This window comes from Peromyscus californicus, unplaced genomic scaffold, assembly GCF_007827085.1.
Source record: "Peromyscus californicus insignis strain IS unplaced genomic scaffold, ASM782708v3 Scaffold_18__1_contigs__length_77618521, whole genome shotgun sequence".
Taxonomy (NCBI): domain Eukaryota; kingdom Metazoa; phylum Chordata; class Mammalia; order Rodentia; family Cricetidae; genus Peromyscus; species Peromyscus californicus.
The window spans coordinates 27,280,801-27,307,681 of NW_026294480.1; the positions used below are offsets into that span (position 1 = coordinate 27,280,801).

At 43.7% G+C, this 26,881-nt stretch overlaps 2 protein-coding genes across 2 annotated transcripts in view; one reads left to right on the forward strand and one right to left on the reverse strand.

Moving 5' to 3' along the window:
• The first annotated feature begins 1,754 nt into the window (after nucleotides 1–1,754).
• On the forward strand, nucleotides 1,755–6,121 carry Rxfp3 (relaxin family peptide receptor 3). Its single transcript, XM_052743119.1, has one exon. It carries the CDS (start codon nucleotides 2,542–2,544, stop codon nucleotides 3,976–3,978), a length of 1,437 nt encoding a protein of 478 aa, XP_052599079.1. The 5' UTR covers nucleotides 1,755–2,541; the 3' UTR covers nucleotides 3,979–6,121.
• Nucleotides 6,122–8,885: 2,764 nt separating this feature from the next.
• Nucleotides 8,886–26,881, reverse strand: part of Slc45a2 (solute carrier family 45 member 2) — a 28,802-nt gene continuing 10,806 nt past the window's right edge. The window contains exons 3-7 of the mRNA XM_052743120.1: nucleotides 23,100–23,425; nucleotides 17,349–17,492; nucleotides 16,591–16,714; nucleotides 13,272–13,483; nucleotides 8,886–9,785 (exon numbers count right to left, since the gene is read on the reverse strand). Of these exons, the coding sequence (XP_052599080.1) occupies nucleotides 9,561–9,785; nucleotides 13,272–13,483; nucleotides 16,591–16,714; nucleotides 17,349–17,492; nucleotides 23,100–23,425 (1,031 nt within the window). The 3' untranslated portion in view covers nucleotides 8,886–9,560. The remainder of the gene's footprint in view (nucleotides 9,786–13,271; nucleotides 13,484–16,590; nucleotides 16,715–17,348; nucleotides 17,493–23,099; nucleotides 23,426–26,881) is intronic.

Consider the following 26,881-nt stretch of genomic DNA (forward strand, 5'->3'; position numbering starts at 1 on the left):
CTCTGTCCTTCTCAGGATGTTTCCTGGACCACATAATTTCAGATATACAACCCAGTTCAAAAAAAAAAAAGAAGAAAAAAGAAAAGAAAAGAAAAAGAAAAAAAAAGATATCAAGATCCCACATCCAGCCTCCATGGAGAAAAACAGCTTCTTGATGCTAACGTGTTCTGTAGGACTCCATCGCAGCCTGACCTCACCTCCAGAGAAAAAAGAATACAGAAAAATGGAGCATATGTATAACAAAGCAAATGCTGAATCTTTCCCTCTTGGTGGTTTATCCAAATTTAAATCCCCAAATAACCCCCAGCCCAAATCTAAAGTTGTAACATCCCATAATAGAACAGTAAACTACTTATTACCTACCCGCCTCCTAAAGAAAGTAGGGAAAGAGCTAAAATTATTGTCCATGTTTCTGTTGCAAGTCAACTGCATTTGGGATAACTTAATGACACGCAAGTCTAAACAAAAACTTGAGCCACAGGGCTCCTAAACTGCACATTCATTTAGATTGAGTTCCAGAGGAGGCCAAAATGGAGGACTTATGTCCTGGTAGTGTATCTCTCAATTTAGCTCAGAGCCCAGCTAAATGTGAATGGTCACTGGATGTGAGATGGCATGAATGACCTTCCTATGATAATCTTCATCAAGTGTGTGAATGATTTGTTACTTGGGGTGTATGAAGAAGGCGGTGGTGGCGCACGCCTTTAATCCCAGCACTTGGGAGGCAGAGCCAGGCGGATCTCTGTGAGTTCGAGGCCAGCCTGGGCTACAGAGTGAGTTCCAGGAAAGGCGCAAAGCTACACAGAGAAACCCTGTCTCGAAAAAAAAAAAAAAAAAAAAAGAAGATATGTTCATGGATGAGACTCGAAGCATGGAGACAGAGAAGCTATTTGTGTGGGTTGGGGAGCAATTGACATGAACACACTAAAAACTTTACTGCAGAGGGCTTTTGGTATTACCACAGGCTTCCTTATTTTTCAGTAGCTCTTGAAATACAAACAAAGCAAAAGAGAAAATGACAGAGAAAGAGAAAGCTTATTAAAAGTGAAAAAGTGAGCTTGAAGACTAGGCTATAAAACGGGGGTGCCAAGAGGCACAAGTGTCCACAACTGCTTAGAATTACCAGGGCAGGGAAGAGGATTCAGATCAGAACTGATCCACAGTTGTTGGGTTTGATTTTTTACTAAAGCTCTGGCGGCCTCTATTGGTAAAATAGAGAAATGCAGCGTCTGCCGCAATGTGCCCTTTTAAGATGTGCTTCGCAATTAAGACTGTTAAACTTCCTAAGACTGTTGAGTACTTCTTTCCTTTCTTATTGTTTCTCTTTTTCATTAAATGTCTTTATTTTTCTTCCATTACATCTGATGTTACAACCCTAATTGCTGTTATTAAAGTCAGGAACCCTTTATTATCCCAGAAGTTAGGACAATTTCTGCATGCTTAGCATTCTTGGATTTCAGTTTAGTTCTTCGGTAAAGAAAACGCTCCAAATTCATTAGGTCCTTCTTTAAAAGTGTAGTTTACATCACAGCAACTAGTCTGGCATTTAAATAAACTACAGCGCTGAGAAGTAACTGCCATAGTTTCAGTTTTCAAAATGCACCCGATTCCAAGCAAACACCAATCCTTGGAATTCTGCCAATGTGCTAATTAAAGGGGAGAGGGAGCGTCAGTTCGAGTATTCGGAAAAGTTAAATTGTCATTTGACTTAAAGAAGAAAGGGTGCCACTGTGTAAGCCGGACGATTTCAATGTGAGAGGAGAAAAGGAAAAAAAAAATGTCCATAAAAAGAATAAGAAAGGAAGGAAGCAGACTCACTCCAGCCCCAAGAGAAAAGAAAAGGTTAAGACCACTCCTTCTGCAACTAGGGAGAAGAGAAGGGGAGTTGCCGGTGGAAGCTGCCTCCTCCTGGGTGGCGCGCAGAGTTCAGCACCTCGGAAAGCACTCCCTTCCTGCATGGGGGATTACGCATGCTCTTTGGGGCTCTCTGCAGAGACTCAGTGGGTGCGAATGTAACTCCTGTAACTCTGGTTAGTCACTGGGGGTTGACAATACCAGACAAACAGAAAACACCAACAGAACTCCAGGCAGCGATGGCGTGAAATAACCTCCAGGCAGTGAGAGTGAGATACGGGTGTTCACTATCTCGGTTTTCCTTTAAAAGGAGAGGATCTCGTCCAGCCAACAGCAAAAGCTGACAACGGTATTGGGTAGAGAAGCGGCCGGAGAACTGTACTCCTGGGCAGGAGGCTGTGTCTAAGTGACAACCGGGAAGCGGAGAGGTAAGACTCAGTCCTCACCAGGAGGAGCCTTGATCCCGGCCGCTTGCCTGGAACTGCCCTCCTCTGCTCTAAACTGGTTAAGAATTGACGCTGAGTTCAGCCAAATCTTGAGCCCAAGGCAGTTCTGGGCGCGGACTCGGCTCAGCATCCAGTTTCCAGGCGCAGCTTCAGGGGCTTCTTAGACAGCTCCAGCATCCGCGCCCGCTTGGGTACCACACCCGGAGCGAGCGGTGCCTCTCGGATAGTTGGCCGGCAGAACATGAGCCAGAGGCACCTGCGCATGCAGGTGGCTTCTGCAACTACCGCAGCCACCATGGGTAAGGCGGCTGCCGGTGATGAGCTCTCAGAATTCTTCAGTCTCATCCCAGACTTGCTGGAGGTTGCCAACACGAGCAGCAACGCGTCGCTGCAGCTTCCGGACTTGTGGTGGGAGCTGGGGTTGGAGTTGCCAGACGGTGCGGCGCCGGGGCATCCCCCTGGAAGCGGCGGGGCAGAGAGCGCAGACACTGAGGCCCGGGTCCGGATCCTCATCAGCGCGGTTTACTGGGTGGTTTGTGCTCTGGGACTGGCCGGCAACCTGCTGGTTCTCTACCTGATGAAAAGCAAGCAGGCGTGGCGCAAATCTTCCATCAACCTCTTCGTCACTAACCTGGCGCTGACTGACTTTCAATTCGTGCTCACTTTGCCCTTCTGGGCGGTGGAGAACGCTCTAGACTTCAAGTGGCCCTTCGGCAAAGCCATGTGTAAGATCGTGTCCATGGTGACGTCCATGAACATGTACGCTAGCGTCTTCTTTCTCACTGCGATGAGCGTGGCGCGCTACCACTCTGTGGCCTCGGCTTTGAAGAGCCATCGGACCCGAGGGCATGGCCGTGGCGACTGCTGCGGACAGAGCTTAAGGAACAGCTGCTGTTTCTCAGCCAAAGTGTTGTGTGGGTTGATCTGGGCTTCTGCCGCGTTAGCCTCGCTGCCCAATGTCATTTTCTCTACCACCATCAGGGTGATGGGCGAGGAGCTGTGCCTCATGCACTTTCCGGACAAGCTGCTGGGCTGGGACAGGCAGTTCTGGCTGGGTTTGTACCACCTGCAGAAGGTGTTGCTGGGCTTCCTGCTGCCGCTGAGTATCATCAGTCTGTGTTACCTGTTGCTGGTGCGCTTCATCTCTGACCGCCGCGTGGTGGGGACGACGGATGGAGGGGGAGCAGCAGCGGCTGGAGGAGGCCTGAGCGCAGCCAGCGCTCGGAGACGGTCCAAGGTCACCAAGTCAGTGACCATCGTAGTCCTGTCCTTCTTCCTGTGTTGGCTGCCCAACCAGGCGCTCACCACCTGGAGCATCCTCATCAAGTTCAACGCGGTGCCCTTCAGCCAGGAGTACTTTCTGTGCCAGGTGTACGCGTTCCCAGTCAGCGTGTGCCTAGCCCACTCCAACAGCTGCCTCAACCCCATCCTCTACTGCTTGGTGCGCCGCGAGTTCCGAAAGGCGCTCAAGAACCTGCTGTGGCGTATCGCGTCCCCTTCGCTCACCAGCATGCGCCCCTTCACTGCCACCACCAAGCCAGAGCCTGAAGATCACGGGCTGCAGGCCCTGGCGCCGCTTAACGCCTCTGCAGAACCTGACCTGCTCTACTATCCACCCGGTGTGGTGGTCTACAGTGGGGGGCGCTATGACCTGCTGCCTAGCAGCTCAGCCTACTGAGACCTGCCAAGGCTCAAGAGGGCCTTCCAAGGAAGAGGAGAACGGGAGAGCAGTTTAGGGGCTGGAAGATCGAGATAGGTAGGAAAGGCACGCAGGGGGAAGAGCAACCTGTGAAAAGCCAGAGGCCTGTCTCTGCAGAAATCAGGTTAAGGGAGGAACGACTACAACCGGGTAGAGCCTGCAGCCTTGTCTCTTGCTCCCCACTCACCCCTCCCTGTCCTTTACTCCAAGCTCCACTCCCCACCATGCCCTTGGAACACTCTGGAACACCCAGAAGCTGGGATTGGCACTGGGAAGCAGAGGGATTGGGTTGCATAGGAGTTGGGCTTAACCAAATGATATCCAGACAGGGGATCATTTGGCCCAGAGACTTTTATGGAGAACTTTATGGGACCTCAAGCAAAATCCCGCAGGGAAAGTGGCCCCCAAAGCCTGTCTTAATGCGCTTTGATCTGTGGTACTGGCCCAAGCAAAGATCTAATTTGCTGTGACTGTCTGGAAAAGAAAATGAGAACTAGAACCCTGGTATCCTTTATCGTCCTGGACAGGGCTAAGGTGCACAAGCTGAGCCTGATCTCTCTGCTATGCCTCTGAGAGCATAGGAATGTCTGTCTCTAGGAATGTCACCGGGAGTCTCTAGGAAGTGACATGGGGTGCGAGAAAGCACTGTGATTAGAAGGAATGAAATAGAGAAACCTTTCTATGATGCAGCCCCTGAAGGAACGCGGGGACTAGGTAAGTGGGTGGGAAGTATAGTGTCTCCACTGCAAGCCTGGGTACCCAGAATCTCTTGAGGACAGTATGAGTACCTGGGGCTTTGGTCTGTTGCTGCAGGTGAGGCAGCAAGCGCCCTGAAAGCTCTCCTGAGAGTGGGGGTGCTTGAGCAGCCTTACTCTTTGGGAATGGACTGACTGAGATGAGAAACTGGAGTAGCCAATAAAGGGGTGGCTCAGTGATGTTCGGGGCTTAGAAGAGCCGGAAGTGCTGTCCAGCTGTTTTCTAGAGGTTGGGGTTTGTTTTTCCAAGAGGGAGGGAGGATTCAAGTAAAATGTATCCTAAAGAGAAAGAAGAGGTGGTTCTCGAGAGAGCATCGCAGAATTGTATGAGTGAAGCTATACACTGTTACTGTAACTGACAGGAGACTCAGTTACTGTAGCTGGCAGGACTCAGAATTTGGATGGACTACCCTAACCAAGTTCCAGGTACCCCTGAGTGTTTTGCTCATTGCGTATGCACGACAGCTACACACTGTCTCTGAGGAGTGAGCAGACTCCTCATGACAGCTCAGTTCTAGTCACAGTCTAAGATCTTAAGATCTTCACAGAGTCCTTTCTTGAGACTGCTCCGAGAACTGAGGTCAAATATTAACCTACCCATCCCTCAACCAGGATCAGTTGAGAGGCTGCTGTTCTCTTTGGCTTGGCCTGGGATTTAGAGGCTGCTAAAGCAGGCACCTCCCACTGTGGTGTGGTCACTTTAATACAATGAAGAACCATTAGGAAAGCATGGCTGCTTAAATGGCCTCCTGAACTATAGGACTATTTGGTAATTTGGTCAAAATTGCAGTGTTCTATGTGGGACTTTAAAGCTTGGAATATGAGATCTACATGCCTGCCATCAAAGCCGCATTCTCTGCAACACAGTCTGCGCTCACATACCTTCCCGCAAAACGAACAAAATCAAAGCAAGTCCTGAGGTTTGCTTTCAAAGCAAGCACATCAGTCCTCCTTTGCTCTTTGGCATTATTGATACTGGTATTGACTAGCAACCCGGCTAGCAACAGCTGGAACGTAAGCCCCTAATGCTCTGTGCTGGATAGTTGTATGTCAATTTGACACAAACTAAAATTGTGTGAAAGGGGGGAACTTCAACTGCCTCTGTAAGATCCAGCTGTAGGATATATTTTTAATTAGTGATTGATGGGGGAGGGCCCAGCCCATTGTGGTTGATGGCATCCCTGGGCTGGTGGTCCTGGGTTCTATAAGAGAGCAGGCTGAACAAGCCATGGGGAGCAAGCCAGTAAGGAACATCCCTCCATGGCCTCTACATCAGCTCCTGCCTCCAGGTTCCTGCCCTGCTTGAGTTCCCATCCTGGCTTCCTTCAGTGATGAACTACAATGCCAAATAAATGCTCTTCTCCCCAGCTTGCTTTTTGGTCATGGTGTTTTGTTGCAGCAATAGAAACCCTAACTAATACATGCTCCAATATACAAAATAAATTAAAGGGCCAACATAAGAAGAAACAGACAATAGCATGTTCACGTACAACATCAGTATTAGACTATTCCTGGGAGATTAAAGTCACTTGCTATTTCAGTTTTGACCATGACATTATTTGTGGATAGCTCAGAGTTCTTAAGAAAAGTTACTGGTGTGTGTGTGTTTCTGCTATGGGCATTACAGAAAGAAAAGATGAGGCCAGGACTTCATGCAGATGTCTGTAAAAGGAGCCACTCTGTCCAAATCCAAAACTGAGGGCTTCAGAGAACACCACAGGGGGGATCAAAGACTGTGGATTCTGTCTGCTCAGAGACAGAACAACAGGAGGTGGCCGGGCAGCCCCTCTGTGTGCCTGTGGTCAGGGAATAAACCAGACACAGACTTCACAGTTAGGACAAACAGCCAGAGAGCAAAGCAAGACAATGCAGCAGAAAACAATGATTTGGACATTCCAGTGAGGCTGCAATAAAAGAAAGGGGTATGAGAATCCAAGAAGAAAAGACAGATTTTGCTCAAAATATTTGAGATGGGTCCAGGGAATATGGATGCAATGTTGACAAATGATGCTGATGGTGGAGGGGGGAGGGGAAGCAGAAAGATTGAGAAGCGGGAAGCAAACAGTGTACCTCCCCTTTATCCCTCAGGAGTTCCCTGGATTTCTAGTAAAAATGTTTACACCCCTACATTAATTTTATTTGCCTATGGTTCAGATGCTTTTTGCCAGAATGAATTTCATTTGCCCAAGAAAATAAAAATGTGGGTTTCCAGAGGTGATTAAAGGGTTTTTAAAAATAACATTATGTTCACTCATTCAAACTGAATGGAATTGAGTTCAATGGGTAAAGTGTGTGTGTGTGTGTGTGTGTGTGTGTGTGTGTGTGTGTGAGAGAGAGAGAGAGAGAGAGAGAGAGACAGACAGACAGACAGACAGAGACAGAGAGACAGAGATAGCAGACAGAGACAGAGACAAGACAGGGACACAGAGAGAGACTGCTCTAGGCCCTTACCCCAGCTCAGTAGTCTATCAAATGTTGTAAAATCAACATTGTACATTGATATAGTAACATTTATTGCTTCTTGTGTTAACTTTTTTCATAAACCATGATCCACTGATGTTTGGTCACTTGTAATAAAGGCCCTGTGACTGATCAGTGGTGGCTATGCTTGACTTCTTTAAGGCCCGAGTAGGATGGCCCTCAGATGAAGGACATATCCCCAACTGGCCCATTCATCCATTCCCACATCTTCAAAGACCCAAAAAGGTCCTTAAATTATGCTTAAGAATGACATGGAAGCCGGGCGGTGGTGGCGCACGCCTTTAATCCCAGCACTCGGGAGGCAGAGCCAGGCGGATCTCTGTGAGTTCGAGGCCAGCCTGGGCTACCAAGTGAGTTCCAGGAAAGGCGCAAAGCTACACAGAGAAACCCTGTCTCGAAAAACCAAAAAAAAAAAAAAAAAAAAAAAAAAAGAATGACATGGAAGTTCCTTGTCTGTGTATCCTGCATAATGGGCGTTAACAGCTTAGATGCAAGATTGTAAAACATCAGTAGCGAACTTCTGCCCTCTGGGGTTCTCCCATTGTGCTGTAAGCCTGTATTTAAGACCTCCTCCCTCCTTCAATAAATGGCATTCAGCACTAAATAAATAAATAAATAAAAGAATGACATGGAATTCTCCAGGTACCATAGAAACCTTATAGAGACGAGCATAAGTAGGAAGAGCAAGAGAGGTGACTTGACCTGCTCCTTTTGTCATTCTGGGAACTGACACAGGACCTCTTAGAAGCTGCTCATCACTGTCTCATGCTGCAGAGTTCAGAGCAGGTGCTTTCCAGGGTCCCATTTCTCGTCTGTCAAATTCTCAGTTCTCCAACATAGGTCATGGTGGTTGGGATAAAGTCTAGGACAGTTGGGATGACTTTACATATGCCCCCTAAGAAGACAATTTCATCTGTGGATTAGTGTACCAATAGAACGCAGGGAGACCTGATTGAGAGGCAGCAGATGAATGGCACCCATGTGGGGAAAAGGAGAGCAAGGTAGTATGTAGATTGATAAGTGAAACAATAGTACACTCAGGTGGTCTGGGAACAAAGCCCAAATCTGGAAAAACCAAGGATCCAAAGAGTCCTTTCTGAACGGGTCAGGCACATTTGGAGCTGTACAGATGATACTTAACAAAGGCTGCAGGAAACCTAAGGAGAAGGGCGGGTGATGAGGCTTTGCCAGCAATGACCACGGCATTCATTAAGCACGGATCCCATGCCAGCCACCCGCCTGTGTTTGCTCTCAACAGGAAGCAGTAGAGACAAAGTCCTGGATTCAAAGCTCAGCTCTGCCATTATGAAATGTGTGGCTTCAGATGAGCTCCCTAATGGCTTTTGGCCTCAGTTCCCTTATCTAAATGTGAAGACCAGCTATAGCACCCATTGTCAATGGCTGTATCAACAAAGTCTAAACGTTTGCAATGATGGGAAGGAAGCCCTCCACAAGTGTTATGTACCCATTGTCACAATGCTCTGAGAATGGAATTCATTACACCAAATGCATACATGAGCATCTGTGGTTAAGTATGTTACAACTGAGTACCAAAGAAAGGCTCAAAACTAGCCAGGTTCTAAAGTTCATGATTAGTTTTCCTATTAAATAATGTGGTCTCTCAGCATGGTATCAATGCAATCTCTTTGGGCTGCTAAAAATTCCCCACATGGGAGCCCACTGAGAGGTTTGGCTAGAGAAAAAGTGTTTAGTTGGGGGTGGGACGGAATATCATAGGAGGAACCCTGGAACTGCTTCTTGAAAGTGTCGATTCCAGAGGATAAAATGAAGGTACGGACTCAAGAAAAATATTTTTACCGAATCAATGAATCAAATGAACACTCTTAAGATGCACAGCATTCAGAATGATAATGAGACGTTCAAAGCAGATTCGTTAAGAATGCCATACATTGACAGGAATTAATTACATTTGAATAAATCAACACCATAAAACGATCAGCGTTATTTTAAGTATTTTTGAATTTGATGAAATATGTGATTTCCCAATGATGGACTGTTTTCTTAAAAATTACATTATCAGCATCACAGGTAGGCTTGATTTGCTCCTCAGATGTTATCAAGGCCTGAAATGCCCCTGGAGAAGGAGAAGCTGACTTTTCTCTGCCTGCACCGAGGGGCGGATGGTAAAGGAGATACAGTGGGGCAGACAATCCTTCCTCACTCCCTTTTTCCCATGTGTGCATGCACGGTGAGATTCCAAAATGGGGGGCATACAGTTCCCCAAGCCAGAGAGCCTGAGCCAAGACTGGTTTCTTGCCATGGCCTCATTCGTCTGGGTTTGGGGGTCCATGTCTCTTTATAAACCTAATCGACATATCGAACGAAGAGGGCCACAAAGCAGCAGCCTATCAGTGCCACAGCAGAGGCTGTCATCACCACCACGATGACACTCCCAGCCATGTTGACCAGGAAGCCCAGGCCCCCACCAACCAGGATCTGAGCTAGCTGTACCATGCAGGTGAGGGCAGCGCAGTCCACACCTTTGCCTCTCACACTGCTCTCAGGAGCTCCGGGGGCTTCCTGCTGCTTCTGCAAGAGAAACACAGGAAGAGCAATTGATCTACCAAGGCACTGTCACACAGGGTCAGGGGTCAGCTTTTTTCTGAGAAGAGCCCAATGGTAAATACTTTTGGGCTTCATAGGGTCTTGATTGTAACTGACTCGGATCTCACAAATCAAGAAAGATTTCAGGTGAGAACAAATTGCACTCCAATACAACCTTATTAGATTCCATGCCAATTTTATGCGTCACAAAACAGCATCCTTCTTTGAATTTATTTCAATCTTTTAAAAACTGAAAAGGGATTCTTATCTTATAAACTGTCTGAAAACAAACAGCAGGCTGCCTTGGACCATCAGGCCACAGTTTGCTAATTCCTAATTGAGGAACTCCAGGGAACTCCATTGATGCTGTGGTCCTTACATGCCAGGAAGCCTTTTCCCCCAACTTTAATGAGCCTATGGCTTAAACATTAATATGGTCAGGATTCTCTTTGTAAGAAGTAAATAAATACAATGTTGCAGAAACTCAGCAAGGCATCAATTCAAATCGTTTTGTCTTCCTTGGTGTTAAAAAGGCAAGCAGTTTCAAAAGAATGCTAAATTACTTTTAAACATAGGAAGAGCAAGTTTCAACCCCCCTCACAGCGTGGTTATTTGGTTAATACGTTAACACCTGGTAGATATTTGATATTTGGCCCCAACTGGTTCAAATTATCATTTGGTGTCTCTTACATGCAAGGCCTTGTGCAAGGCTGTTTTGCAGATAGGACCTTATTTTGTTATTAGCACACTAGGCACAGATGTTGCTGTCATTATCTCTAGCTGTCATTTTTGGAGTCCTGTGAGGTATTGAGTAGGTACTATGCTGAGCACAGTATCTATATGTTCATGTTTACTTTCCCTCCTGCTTTATGTGGTGAATGTTATTAATCTCTCTTGACTGATAAAGATACCTGGTGTCTGAATGATTATTCCCTCTACTCGAGTAAAATAAGCTTTGGTAGAGAAAAATGAATATTATCTTCTCAAGAAAAATGGGGAAATGGGAAAACATATTCATGTTCACTTGACTTTCATTTAAAGAACTTGAGCAAGAGTGGTAATGTAGCATGTGTGGGTTGGTGGTGCAGACAAAAAATTATTATTATTTTTTGAGGGAGAGACTTCACAAGAACACTTTTGTATAATGTGATTATTGAACCTTGTGAGACTACAACCTCTTGTAAAAGTGAGCTCATTTTAAGTGCTACTTAATGATTAAGTGAAAAATATGGTCCGTGTCACACAGCTTCAAAGGGGACAAAATTTCAATCTAGTTTTCTGTGACTCCAAAGCATATTTGCTATTTTTTTTCTTTGCCTTGAGTTAGATGCAAAGAAAACTCCATTTCCCCCCAAATTCTGGTGGTTAGACAAAAGCCAGCATTCCTCAGTAACTTGTGAACCTGAATCCCCTCTACCAAAAGGAGTCATTTCCCTTATCACTGGCAGAATGGAAGAATGGATCTTTTTGGTGGCTATTTGGCATACCAAAATGCTTGCTGGCCTCCAGGCTCCCTCAGTATCACAGGTATATGTTACACATTTCAGAGTTCATGCTAACATGCTAGCTCTCCTCACCTCTCCCCTGCCCTAAATTCCTCCAGCTCATGGACTTCCCTCCTGCCAGCTATTCATTCTCCTTATAACCCTGCTATTTCAGCTATGCTCCCTCTTCCGGTTGCTCTCTCTCTCTCTCTCTCTCTCTCTCTCTCTTTCTGCCTCTCTGCCTCCCACTTCCCCTTTCTCTCCTCTCCCACACTCTTCCTCTCTCTCTCTCTCTCTCTCTCTCTCTCTCTCTCTCTCTCTCTCTCTCTGCACTCTGCTCTTGCTTCTCATGGCCATGTCTAGTCTGCTGGCCATGCTCTGTTTCTTAATTTCTCTCTTTGCTCTGGACTCTTCCAGATGCCTCTCACTGTTCCCTAATGTCTACAGTAAAAACCTTCCCCTTAACCATATCATGGAACGGTCATGTTGTCAGTTTATACATTTTGGTGCCAGTAACTTTTTCCAAAGGGGGAGGCTTTTCTGGTGACTGTCTTTTAAACAGCAGCCCTTTCCCTACAAGGCACTGCAGCTTTTACTAGGGGATAAGGGAAGTTGTCATGCTTGCTCGGAAAGTCTTAACTCCTGGTGCAGCTCTGCCTGGCTGCATGCACCAAATCAAATGATGTAAATGAATGCTGAAATGATGTCATACTGATGTGTACTCAGTGTCATACTGACATGTGCTTGGTGTTTTTATGGTTTCAGGATGAGATGAACTCATGGTTCTCACTTTAGATTTTTCATCATTGCTCCATTTAAGGCAGCAAAAGTCAGTTTGCATAGAGAAACTGTGGTATGCTTTTGTTAGAAGAGACAGCAATTCTAGAACAGAACTGCCCAGACTTCTCATTGTCAGGTCCAAAGGAAACTCTAATTTCCCAAGTGCATATGTCCAGAAATGGCAGTCTAGGCCCAACTCGAGCTGGACAATAACAGAAAGATTTCTGGTTGGATAAAAGCCAGCAATTCTCAGGAACTGGTGAAATGAGTTCCCACTCTGCCAAAAGGAATCATTTCCCTTGTCTCTGGCAGAAGGGACATATGGCTCTCCATTGACATATACCTGTGGTTACATACCATGCCAGCCCCTGGGCTCCTACAGTCTTTATTCTAAAGTACCCCTTATACATTTCAAAGCCCCCATCCTGGCCCTACACAAACACACACACACACACACACACACACACACACACACACACACACACACACACACACACACCTGCCTCTATCCCAGTCCCCTAGGCCTGCCCAGCTCACAGGCTTCCCTCCTTCCAGCTGCCCTTCCACTCTCCCCGTTTCCACTCTGCTATTCTCTGCCTTTCTCCTACCCTCTGGTCTAAACTCTTCCAAATTGATATTTCCTCTTTCTTATCCACAATAAGAAACCCCTCAATGACGGAGCAGCCATTTCAGTGGTTTCTTTACTACACTCCTTGAATACAATCAGGAGGACTGTTTAAGGTCCTACCTTATAGTCTAAATTCCAAGCCATAGGTGGACAGCACCTCTCCAGGAAGCATGGTAAGAATCAAGTCACAGCTCCAACCCACAAGCCCAAGAAATGCCAGTGTGCTCCTCTGCAGTGCTTGGAACAGGGAAGGCATCATTATGAGTATCTAGAAATGCTGATGTGAACTGGGAAGGCCTGTAGGGTGGTTGCAGAAGGGTTTGGTTCCATTTCTTTGCCTCAGTCTGATTGTGGACTGGTTTCTCAGCATCACTAGGACTACCTTCTTTAATCAGATAATTGGGAGTCACTATCATTGTCCTAAAATTCAAAAGGTGCACCAGGGTTCACACCAAGGAGGAGGAGGGAAGAACTCACCTAGGCTGGTAGTCATATCTGCATGGTGATAATTGTTTACAAACTCTTCTGCCTAATTCCTCCCTTCCCCCACCCTTCAGGTAAATTTTCATAGTTACCCACCTCCTTCTCCTCCTCACGGTGGTACTCAGCAATGAGGTTAAAGGGCACAGTGTACAATGTGCTGGACATCACACCAAACATAGAACAGAGTGCCAGGGTAGAGTAGACATTTGGGAAGAGTCCTATGAATCCTGTTCCCAGGCCAAAGAGCAAATATCCCATGAAATAAAGGCCCTTTAATCCAATGTAGGAAACCAAAGCTTTCTGAAAGTCTGTAGAGAGAATAAAGGGGAAAAAATTACAGCTGGCAGGTGCCTCACAATATCTAATAATTTCAGATAATCCTTTCTTTTGAAGATGCATTTTTTAGATGACTTCCTTTGATACTGAGTCAGGAACAAAACACTTCCTTATCTGTGTGCAAGAAACAGCTGGATGTGGGGATCAGTTTTAAATCCTTTGCATAAAAGACAGCATAAAATTGCCTTGCTGATTTTATTGTCCATAGAGGAGAACCAGGTACTTTTAGCAACCAGCCAAATATCAAAAGAATGTAAAAAGAAGAGACAAAAACCAAACCTTGGTGATGGGACTCAGAGGATGAAAGATACAGAGGAAGAGTCTTGTTCATTCTGATGACAGAAGTCTGGCCCAAGAGGACCCAATGGACAGTGTATGCTTATCCTGACTGCGCCACCCGAAGTCAGGTTGCAGATATTAAAACAACCAGGTTTTGCAGAATGAGCCAAATCATTCTTAGTTTCTTAGCCCCAATCTGAAGGCAGTCTGTACAGGTAAGAAAGATGTGAGGTTCTCTGCAGACATTTTCCCCGTGTTGTCAATCGTACAAAGGCTGTGAAGGGGTTCCTACAGTTCCCCATGGCTGGCTCCTTGACAGAGACAAGCTACTTCATTGCTCACCATCTCAGCTTTCTCGTCAAAAAAAAGGAAGGAAGGAAGTAAAATGCAGTTCTTTGTAGTGGAGGTTGTTAGTCAGAATCAAATGAGGTGAAATCTATAAAATATCACCCAGGCCGCTAAAGGACACATAAAAGATATCTAGTTAATGTGGCTATTGCCATTTTACCAACTGCAGGGTGGACTGACGATAGCTGACCATGCACTTGGTTCCTCTCTTAGCATACACTTTGCATATACAAATATAACAACTATAGAGGCAGAGTTATCACTCCTCTACTTTAATCTATTAGACCACTCTTGTGAGTCACAAGAATATATTATAGAGATTCAGCTGTGTGTTAAAGCTATACTTTGACCAACCAAGGGTCCATCAAATGGGAAGCCGTTTATCATGGAATATTTGGTGTTATACAGGTTTAATATTCAGCTGCACCTTGCTATGAATTTCTTGTGGGCCTGTATACTACTAGACCATTTGGCAAACAGTTCAGCTTCTCAGACCTGCTGAACCTCTAGGTAACTAACTCCCAGCCTAAGCCTAGGAGACAAGTAGGCTGCAGATGCATAGCTTTGTTTCTTGTGCAATGAAGCTCAGACCATCCCTTTCCTTCAGGCCTAGGGGCATGGCAGAAAGATTGAGAACAAAGGAGGTTTTTGCATAACCAGGTACAGCAAAGACTGGAGCAGAATTCCAGAGGCAGACACAGAACCGCATGGTCAGAGAAAAGAGAGGAAGACAGAGATTCTGTAGAGGGTAAGGCAGATCTCTTGTAGAGTTTATCAGGACCAGGGGTAAGGAGCCAGGAAGGATAGAGGGAGGACGGAGTAACAGAAGATGAAGATGAGACCAAAAGCATAAGGGTTTAGTTATCACCAGGGCTGTGAGGGGACAGAAAAAAGTAGTTACAAAGAGGAACTGAGACTCAGGACGGAACTGAAGCTGTGTAGATAGGGTTTTGTCATAAAGGAATAAAGTAAACGGACAAAAGAGTGCAGTGTATGTAGATTCCTTTCCCTCGGATACCCCACGCCTGACGTAGCATCTTCCCCAGGATTCTGGGAGGAATTTTCTCAGGGCTGAAACTTGGGAAAATTCCATAAGAGCACATCAGCTAGATGCATGAGATGTGCCTATTAAGAATGAAATGTTGACTAGCTGCTGGAATTGTTATTGGACTTATACTTTATGGACAAGAAACAAAATCAGTATTATATTTGAATCAATTACAAAACAAAACACTGTCTCGGGTCACTGGAGGGAAGACGGGCTGTAGAAATGACAAGCAGACACCATTACTTCCTCTACCAAATGTATTCCATGTCTGGAGTGCCGTTGCTAAGGCTTGAGAACGGAAGCAGCGCAAAGCTAGGTCAATTTCATGATAATCCTTGACAAACCTGTTTGGATTATTATGAATGATTTTTATTCATGTAGAAAATTTAGTCTAAGGTGTCTCAGTGCTCAAAAGATATCATCAATGCATAGGTCTTTTCTAGCTGTGTCAGCAAGCCAAAGAGAGGCAAAGAAAGATACAGATATATTTGAACACATCTATAACAATAGTATAAAATATGAAAGTCTGGTTTAAAGTGCTTTATTCATGAAGAGAAGCCAATTCATCTCAGGGACAAAATTTCCTTGCCTCTGCTGCCTGTGATACCCACAGTTGGCCACATCCTCAACAGCACTGTCTTTACGGTAGGAAGAAATTATTGAGTTGAATATTAGGCCTGAATACTAGTATAGGGTAGGAAGATCAGCTATATCTCAGTGCTCAGTTATTGTAGTAACTGCTAGAAGGCTGTTCCTTGGCTGTGCAGATGGGGATGAAAACAGGTTTGGTTCTCTATCACCATTCTCCACCCAGGCATGCAGGTTGCCCTGTGGAGCTCTATATATGCTGAATCTTCACCTGATGTGATGAATTGAGAACAGGGAGCAACAACAGGCGCTGAGGTGAAGAAAATGATAGCTTCTGCCAAGGGTGGGTTGAGAAGCAGGAGGAAAACTTGAATAATATCACAAAGGAAGTACCATTTAAGGTAGCTAGAGGAGGGATTTAGGCATCATCTACAAATTCGCTGAATCATCTATGAAATCTACAAAATAGCTCTGAAATCACTAGCGGCCTTGCTCCAGCAGAGCATGGAGCTGCTGGAATTCACGTCTCATCTGTCCAATATCTCACCATCTTACTCACAAAATTCGCTTTTATTTCCTAAAACACATTTCCCAGAAACCCACTGAATACAAGCACAGTTCAAGGGAAATGACTCCTAGAACTGACCATGAAAAACGACACTTTCATATGATCCTTTCTGAAGGAACAGTTTTTCCTGATTTCCTAAGCATGATCAAGACTCAAATATTTTAAAGAGAAGCAAATAGATTTTGAAGTATAAGATCTGGGTCCCCCTGCTAGCCTTTTGAAGACTCTCTTAGGTAAAGAATACTTACAGGAATAAAGTGAAGAAAACAGAGAGTTGATACATAAGCCCCAACATCCAACCTCAACTCCTCTTTCATAGATAAGAAACTCCGTGGAATTGTGTGCACCGTAGGGATCCCCGTGGTAGACAATCTGAAAGAGAGGTTCCAGTGGATGAAGAACTAGTGCAGTGTGGTAGGCAGCTCTTCTCATGCTTCTCAACCCTTGGGGGAAGGGGCCCTTCCTAGGGCATAGAATTCAATCAGACATCACCAGGTCACTCACTCCATTCATCAGTTATGCCTCCTTCAAGGACCTTTATGAAGTATATCTCTCTGTGCATCAAATAAAAATAACATTTCTCTGGGGTGATCTTTAATGGTCCTCCCTCTCATCCTAATACCTAGCCCCATCTGACTTAGTACCATTTGCTAGTACAGCTAACAGGCTTCCAACTCACCTCTGCCCACACCATTCCATCCCCACTTAAAATTCTTTCTTTCCCTGTTTTATCTCTGAAACCCTGAGTCACCCTTCAAGGCCGGGATCATGCCACATCCCTCTTTTACAAAGCTTCACATGAGCTCTGAAAATCATATCTACACTTGTCTATTTGTTGTATTTGATCACATAGTGGTAGATCTTAGAGTATTTTAACAGGATGTAGCAGCCTACTTCTAGAACATATCTATAAACCAGTTCCCTGAAGGTACTCTTTGTTATACCTGTTCCAAAGACCAGACAGAAGAAGCTCCCAGTGAGTGTGTGAAAACAATGTATTCATTACCTGTCCCATGAAATCTGTGAAGAAAAGCATGTTTGACAGGAAGGCAGTCCATCCGATGAGGTGGCTGATGCAAAGGCATCGATAATGGGAAGGCATGTTCACTAATGCCCTTAGAAGCGACTTCATCGACATTGCCCTCTGACTCTAGAAAAAAGCATGCATCTTCAGTGTAGGTGCCCAACCAGCGGCAGGAGTCAAAGCAACAGCCATCTCTGTCAACTTGTCTATCACATGACATCACACGTAGGCTTCCACAGGACAAACTTATTGATAATGTGCTGTTAAAAATGAATGACTACTTAGCAGTTCCAGGCCCATAAATAATTTTCAAAACCTAAGGGTGGAGAGTTTTGGAATGGAACTATACTCGGTTCAAGATGAAAGAGACAACTAACACTCTAACACTGTCTTTAAATGGTATTCTGCAGGAAGACAAAGCCCACGAGTGTAAACAATCCCTTAGGTAATTGTTGTTCTTAGAGCATGGTAGGCTAATTCAAGATGGAGTTCATGATCTCTTGTCTTGATGGTACCCACGATTATGTTTTGTTATATGTAAAAATGGATCTGGAAAATACAATTAAGGTCACTAGCTAGTGGACCTTGAGGGAATTAACAGGATGGTTACCTGGTTAATACTAGTTGAATCACACAAGCCCTTAGGAAGCAGAGGGGTTTTTTTTTCCAAGCTGGGAACAGAAGCAGAATTCAGAGCAACTTGAAGCATTAGGGTTGAAAACAGAAAGAGCCACATGGAAAGGAGCTGGAAGTAGTCCTTCAAAGCTTAGGGCTATGGTGATATTTTATTTGTATTAAAATGTTATTTGTATGTTAATAAATAAAGTTGCCCAGGGGTCAGAGCTATTAGCAAGCCATAGGAAAGCAGGGCAGTGGTGGCGTATGCTTGTAATTCCAGCACTTGGTAGGCAGAGCTGGGTAAGTCTCTATGTGTTCAGGGATACAGCCATTATTGGATACACATGCCTTTAATCTTAATACCAATCATGGAAAACCTGGAGGCCTATACAGACAGGCCGTGAGGAGGCGGTCATGTGATTGGGTTTACAACCAATGAGAAGGCAGGACAGGAACTCTATATAAAGACTTTAACACAGGGGTAGCTCTGGTTTGGAGAGGCAGGACCACCGCAGGAGGAAGGGTAAGGTTTTAGCTCTTAGCTCTGACCTCTTGGCTTTCTTCTTTGCATTGGTTCTGTGTTTCTTATTTAATAAGAAGGTTGGATACATCTACATTGGGCAGCTCCTGGCCAATAATCCACGAGAAAACAGGGACCTTACTCTTCCACCTCAAGGAAGTGGATTCTGCCTATGACCTGAATGAGCTTGAAGATAGGTTTTATCCAGCCGAACCTCCAGATGAGAACACAGCACTATTGACGTCATGATTGCAGGGATGTAGGACCCTGAGCAGAGAACCCACTGGAGCCCACCAACGCTTCTGACCTTCTAAACTGTGAGATGATTGATGACTGTTGTTTTAACCTGCTATATTTGTAGTGATGTTTAAGGAAACTAACACAGAGAGCTGGTCAGCTCCCTGCCCTTTGGCTAGGTAGGTTCCTGCTCTCAGGTCACTGCTCCGACTCTTGCCAATGATGGGTATATGTAAGTGAGCTTTGTGTTGAGTTAAAATGTGAACAGTGTAAACACACACATGTATAAAAGATGAATACTCATGCTCCAGATTCCTTACTTTAGATTTATGCTTTAACAGTAGGGGCTGTAATTTATTATTATTGTTATTATTATTATTATTATTATTATTGTTGTTGTTGTTGTTGTTGTTGTTGTTATTGTTATTGTTATTGTTATTTAGTTTCAGTAAGCTTGAGGGAGTTAGAATTGACACAACTGAGTAGAGTTATCAGACGGTCTCCTGAGACTGTCTATTTTCATTATAGTAACATATTGTTTTATAACTCCTTTTATCATCTATTTCCATATAGTATTTTATTATGGAATGCTTCTTTACATAATTGTAAATGTGAGGAAAAAATAAATTTATGATGAGATAGCCCCTCACTCTGTTATATTAAATATTACATCCTTGGTATTTTACTGCATATTATTTTCTGTATGTGAGACTTCTCTCTTGTCTTTGCTCTGTTTTATAACCCTTTTTTTTAAGTTACTTTTTATTTTATGTGCATTAGTGTTCTGCCTGCATATATGTCTATGTGAGGGTGTGTCAAATTCCCTAGAACTGGAGTTATAGTTGTGAGCTGCTATATGGGTGCTGGGAATTGAACCTGGGTCCTCTGGAAGAGTAGACAGTGCTGAGTCATCTCTCCAGCCCCCTGTTTTATAGCTCTCAAACTTAGGTGATACTTTTTAAAAATTTCTTTATTGAAGATATTAGATTTAATAATTTCAGGCCCATCATATAGTTGATCCTTTCAATTTTCATCATCCTTGTTTCCCTTTTGGGTTTTGAGACAGGATTTCATGTAGCTCAGTCTGGCCTTGAATTTGCCATGTCCCTGAGGGTGAGAGAACAACCTTGAACTCCTGGTCAGCTTAACTTCACCTCCTAAATTCTGGGATTACAGACAAGCACCATCACACCCAGCTAACTTAATTCATCTTGCAATATTTAACCCACTGACAGTGACTATACTAATCTTATACTTAATTAGTAACAAAAAAAGCACTCTCTTGTATTTTGGAAAAATAACAGTACTCTGTAATACTTAATTATTATCAAAATAAGCACTCTCTTGTATTTAGGAAAAATAGCAGTACTCTGTATGCAGAATGTAATACCTAAAATAAAAGGTTACTGTGTAGAATTACTTGTTTTTATTCATAGGGAAGGTAGACATTGTCTAGGGAATGGCCGCTGATTTCCATGCTTTAAACTAAGTGCTTTCTCTTCATTTTGTCTCTCCTTTCCCCCAAAACACACAACTGGGAAAATCACTCTGGCAAGCATGCATTCTGCCTCACTCCAAATATTAATGTATCTTTCTGCCTTCCACATAATTTTCAGCCTGCTCCATTGTTAACCTAATTTCTCCTTCCTTCCAAAAATAAATGTGAGCCTTCAAATGGAGCTTAGCATTTCTGTAAATGCTGGAAATATAAATATTCAGTATTTTAACACAGAATGAAAAAATCTAGCTGGCATTTTTGACTCATCGATTCCCTGAGAAAAGCCTTTTCAATGGCTCTGGACCCCCAGAGTCATTGCACAGACTCTATACCAGCATCAGCATCAGCCAGTGACTGGAAAGTGATGGATTAGCAAGTGAACAAGATTCAGAGTCCTCAGGAGGAAGACACACAAAAATCTTCTCTGACGGGGAAAACGAAAATGGTGAGAAGACCAACTATTTTGGCATGCAGGAATGGGAGACCGATTTTTGATGGGATGCTACTGCTGATGTACATTTATAAAGTTTATCTTCTGGTAAATGAATCTGTTTATCACCAATGCCCTTCAACATCTTTTTAAATTTATTTTGTGGAGCTGGGGACCAACTCCAGGGCCCTGCACAAGCTAGATGCATGCTCTACCAGTAAGTCCCACCCTTGGCTCTCATTTTATGGGTTTGACTGAAAGTCTGTTATCTAAGAGCGGCCAATGTGGAAGTTTTACCACTTTCCTTCCTCCATACACACTGAGGGGATTTTTGGTTTTTTTTTTTTATTTTGTTTTAACTCTATGGCTTTGCTGTTCCTCCTTTCTCTACCAGGAGCATTCTTCCCAAATCTCCACTTCAAATCCTGACCATCATTCAAAGCAAGTACCACTCTAGGAAGATTTTATTTTTTCACCCATGAAGCCTTACTCTGTTTACTTAAGAACAGTCTCTGCCTTTTGCAAAATCAACTGTACTTGCTGTGAGAATCATGACCATCCTAGCCATGTGCCATTTTGATCTCGGGCTGGTGAACACATGGACAAGTGACAGTCTAAGTGCTGTCTCTCTGGATTTACCGCACATTCTTGACAACGGCTAAGCAAGATGTGATATTCTAGTGCCAGCCTCTTCCCCTGAGACTTGGGACTTACCTGGGGCCAGTTTGACTGAAAAAAAAAAAAAAAACCCTAAGAACTGCAGCACATGTGAGAAGCATCCTGATCTGCCTACGTCTCTTCCCTGTCATAGGTGTTTGACTTTTATCTTGATAGGAAGATGCCACTTCCCACTTCTTCTTCCCTTTGTCTTTCATGTGGCATTACCCCTGAGAATCTCTTGAATATGTAATTCTACCCAAACACCTGCTATTTAGAAAATCTTAATGGATACATTGCTTTTATAGCATTTTCCACTTGGTGCCATAATGTGATGGTATAAATGGCTCGTGCTCATTTATAATTTCCCAGGCATGGGGACTGGTTTATAAATTCATTAGCACAGGGTCTGGACATTAGTCAATGGAATAGTCTCTGAATACAGTGCTGTGCACATACTCAGTATCCAAAGCAATTTGTTAAATGAATAATAATTATAAACAATATGCTTAGAGCCTTAATGTCAAGTCTAAGAAACACCTTTCTATTTGGCAAATAGGCTAAGCCAACAGGAGATCTGACCTCAAGGAGAGCTGTGACTCATTGGGCTGTTTACATGTCTTTGATTGTGCTTAGAGCACTCAGCATTCTCACGGATTCATTAGAACAATGCCTAAAGGTATCACCTTACTATCCAGTGGGAACCATCCTGAGTGACTTACATAGAATTGCCCCATGTGAACTGCACAATACCCTTGCTGATAGATAGAATTACTTTTCCATTTTACAGAAATGGAAATGTCCAAGGTCATACATCTAAAAAGGCAGTAGTGCCAGAAGCTGACACATGCTCTAAATCTTTAGGCCATTCTCAAGCCACCCTGTCAGTTATTTGTCAATGAATAATGCAGGTCAGCCAAGTACAAGATTTCGATGTCTGTGCTAATGAGTGGAGCCATTGTACTATAGCCCCAAGAAATGGATATCTAAGGGCAGCTGATGGAATACTGTGGTTATTGCATCAATGCTGTCCAACTTGTCTTTTTTAACAATGGAGAAGTTCTACACTTGTTGTGCCTTGGACAGCAGTACCGGTCCCATGTGGCTTTGAGCTTTCAAAATATGGCTAATGCAACTAATGAAATGAAGATTTAATTCCATTTCATTTTAATTAATTGTCATTTAAGTAGTTGGGTGGGGTTAGTGGCTTCTATATTGGTCAACACAATTCTAATCTCTTCTCTGATCTGACCATTTCTTCTGAATCTTGATCCATTTCTCTGCTAGGCAGTTGAGGATATTTTTTTGTTATTGGTGTTGGGTTTTTGTTGTTGTTATTGTTGTTGTTTAAGTTGAAACTAATGAACAGTTTGCCCAACCAAGTCATGTTACACAAATTTTGTTTGTCTAATCCAGTCATCAACACAACAACATTGTCATTTGGAAGAACAAAGCTATAGATTGTAATTTTTATATAAGAGATTGTTATCTGTGGCCAGGGTGTGGCTGGAGAGCTCACATATGTTCTAACCTCTTACAGTTGACGTCACCTTCCCTGGTTTGATGCTTTGAAAGGAGTAAGAGGCAAGAGAACCACTGGGGTACAAAATTCTCATTCCAAAGGCTAATGGCTAATTGAGGTTTTGAAGATTCAAATAGACTTTGCAAAACTCTTCACATCAGACAAGCAAACCAAACAATCTTTCACAAAGAAGAAAGCGAAGAACGTTTTCCCCCATACTGAGAAAAAGAAAACAGACTTTGCATCTTTACCTGTTCCGCGGCTTTTTTGTTTTTCCCTCCCTGCATTACCAGCTCTGGGTCTGCACCATCGTGTTTAACTTTCTCAATAGAGCCGTATTCGTGCATCCCATCTGCGGACAATGACGAGCCCTGAGAGACCTGCTGTGAGGGAGGGTCTTGTGCACTGTCTCTGAGTGGGGCTTCGGGGATACTGCACAGATGGATGACAAAGCACAAAGTGAGCACCAGGGCCGAGAAGAAGAACATGACCTGGAACTCGGTGCCCAGCAGCCTTCCCACTTCCAGATGCACCCAGTCTATGGCACCCAAAAGGTAGCCGAGGGCACCGCCAAAACCTAGAAAACAAAGGGGAAAGAGAGTGATGAGTTGGCATAGTCTGGTGATTGTGTTTGTTTCCCACCATGCACAGGCCCTCATCGTTTGTGGAAAAACTCCCTGGGGAGACCAGACAGACTGGGGATTATGAAGAGACAATACAGCAAGATGCTAAGATCACTGTGGGGAGGGGGGCAGCATGGGTTCAAGTCCCAGCTCTGGTATTTACTTGCTGTCACCTTTGTCTTGCTCACCTATCATGCAGTAATAACTGAAGAGTCACCTACCAGTAAGGTCACCAGACACACAGCAGGTACTTAATAAATTACCACCATAGGAGCTACTGTGGCCTTCCCAAAACGTATTCTCTATACTACTTTTAAAAAACAACAACTCTTCTACAGATTCAATGCAATCCTCATCAAAGTCCCAACACAATTCTTCACAAACTTCGAAAGACCAATACTCAGCTTCATATGGAAAAACAGAAAACCTAGGCTATCTAAAACAATCCTTTACAATAAAGCAACTTCTGAAGGCATCACCATCCCTGACTTCAAGCTCTACTATAGAGCTACAGTAATAAAAACAGCTTGGTATTGGCATAAAAACTGACATATGGATCAATGGAATCAAATTGAAGATCCTGATATTATTCCACACACCAATGAATACCTGATTTTTGACAAAGAAGCCAAAACTGTACAATGGAAAAAAGAAAACATTATCAACAAATGGTGCTGGCATAAATGGATGTCAACATGTAGAATATTGCAAATAGATTCATATCTATCACCATGCACAAAACTCAAATCAAAGTGGATCAAAGACCTCAACATAAATCCAGCTACACTGAACCTGATAGAGGAGAAAGTAGGAAGTAGCCTTGAATGCATTGGCACAGGAGATCACTTCCTAAATATAACACCAGTAGCACAGACACTGAGAGCAACAATTAATAAATGGGACCTCCTGAAACTGAGAAGCTTCTGTGAGGCAAAGGACACAGTAAATAAGACAAAACAACAGCCTACAGAATGGGAATAGATCTTCACCAACCCCACATCTGACAGAGGGCTGATCTCCAAAATATATAAAGAACTCAAGAAACTAGACATCAAAATATCAAACAATCCAATTTAAAAAATGGGCTACAGAGCTAAACAGAGAATTCTCAACAGAAGAATCTCAAATGGCCGAAAGACATTAAAGGAATTGGTCAAAATCCTTAGTCATAGGGAAATGTAAATCAAAACAACTCTGAGATACCATCTTACACCTGTCAGAATAACTAAGATCAAAACCACTGATGTTGGAGAGGATGCAGAACAAGAAGAACACTCTTCCACTGTTGGTAGGAGTACAAATTTGTACAGCCGCTTTGGAAATCAGTATAGTGGTTTTTCAGATAACTGGGAATCAATCTACCTCAAGACCCAATGATACCACTCTTGGGCATATATCCAAGGAATGCTCAATCATACCACAAGGACACTTGCTCAACTATGTTCATAGCAGCATTATTCGTATTAGCCAGAACCTGGAAAAAAAACTAGATGCCCTTCAATTGAAGAATGGATAAAGAAAATGCGGTACATTTACACAATGGAGTATTACTCAGCAGAAAAAAAAAATGACATCATGAAATTTGCAGACAAATGGATGGAACTAGAAAATATCATCCTGAGTGAGGGAACCCAACTCAGAAGGACAAACATGATATGTACTCACTGATAAGCAGATACTAGAGGTAAAGCAAAGGATAATCAGACTACAACCCACAGCTCCAGAAAAGTTAGGAAACAAGGAAGACCCTAAGAGGGATATATGGATCACCTTGGGATGGGGAAGCAGAGGAGATCTCTATGAGTAAACTGGGGGTGTGGGGGGATCAATAGAGGGGAAGGGAGGTAGTATGAGAACATGAGGGGATGGAATGGTCAAGCTGGGGAAGGGACGGAATGGGAGAGCAATGAAAGAGATATCTTGATAGAGGGGGACATTATGGGGTAAGGGAGAAACCTGGATGGTAGGGAAATTCCCAGGAACCCCCAAGGACGACCTGAGATTAGACTACCAGCAATAGTGGAGAGGGTGCCTGAACTGGTAACCAGTCTGATTACCCTGGTAATCAGACTGGTGAATGTTCTGTCATCATAGAGCCTTCATCTAGTAACTGATGGAAGCAGATACAGAGAACTACAGCCAAGCACCAGGCCCAGCTCTGAGAGTCCAGTTGAAGAGAGGAAAGAGGAATTATATGAGCAAGGGGGCATCAAGATCATGATGGAGAAATCTACAGAGACAACCGAACCAAGCTCATAGGAACTCACAAATTTTAGAATGACAGCTGTGGAACCTGCATGGAACTGGACTAGACCCTCTGTATACAGGAGTTAGTTGTGTAGCTGTGTCTGTTTCAGGGGTCCCTGGCAGTGTGAACAGGATCTATCCCTGGTGCATGAGCTGGCTTTCTGGAGCCCATTACTTATGGTCGAATACCTTGCTTACCCTTGATGCAGAGGGGAGGAGCTTGGTCCTGCCTCAGCTGAATGTACCAGGCTTAGCTGTCCCTCCCCTGGGAAAACTTACCCTTTGGAGGAGGAGATGAGGGGTGGGTCAGGGGGGAGAAGGTGGCATAGGGGAAGCAGCAGGAAGAGGATGAGATGGGGATTTGTGATTGGCATGTAAAATGAATAAAAAAAATTAAAACAAACAAACAAAAAAGTTAAAAAAAATTCTCAAATTCTTGACCTAAATGAGTCCATAAAATCAATTTCTAGCAGCATTAAAAAGAAATGATTTTATTGTCCTCTATCTACCATCAAACTCCTTAAGAAGATATGAAACTAGCTTGGTATGATCAAAGAGACTTGAGAACTCTCTTCTTCACTGTGGAAGAAATTTAAGGTACTTGTTCACAGTTATAGCTACAGAAATAAGAACAACAGTTTAAAGATGAATTTTTCTAAGTCTATTATCATCTTCTAGGACACTAAAGTGAAGGCTTTCTGGTTCTCGCTTTATATGCTTATGCTTGAACATGGTGTCACTTGAGGGGCACTGAGACAGGGCTCATCAAAATTGAGTCCACCCTAGTTCTTACATCTGAAACACTGTTATTAGTGATCCATTCTCTTGACCTCCTGCTTTAAACACAAACATTCCTTCTCCGCACAAGACATTATACAACCCAGCACCGAAACAGTACTGTGGCTCAGATGTTCCTTCCAGGGCAGATGTGGGGGACTTCTTTTAGCACAAGGCTGAAAGGGAGACTCGCCAAGAAATTTGAAAATGTGCAGGAGATGACTGATACCAAACACACCCTCTATATACGTCACAATTTTGGATAGGACTGATTCTTCTGTCCAAAACTCTTCAACATCCCAGCCTCCCAACATGCCTAAGCAAACATAAATCTTTTGCCTTAGTGGATCACTTTGTAGTTTTATTTGTTGAGTGAGGTCTCCATC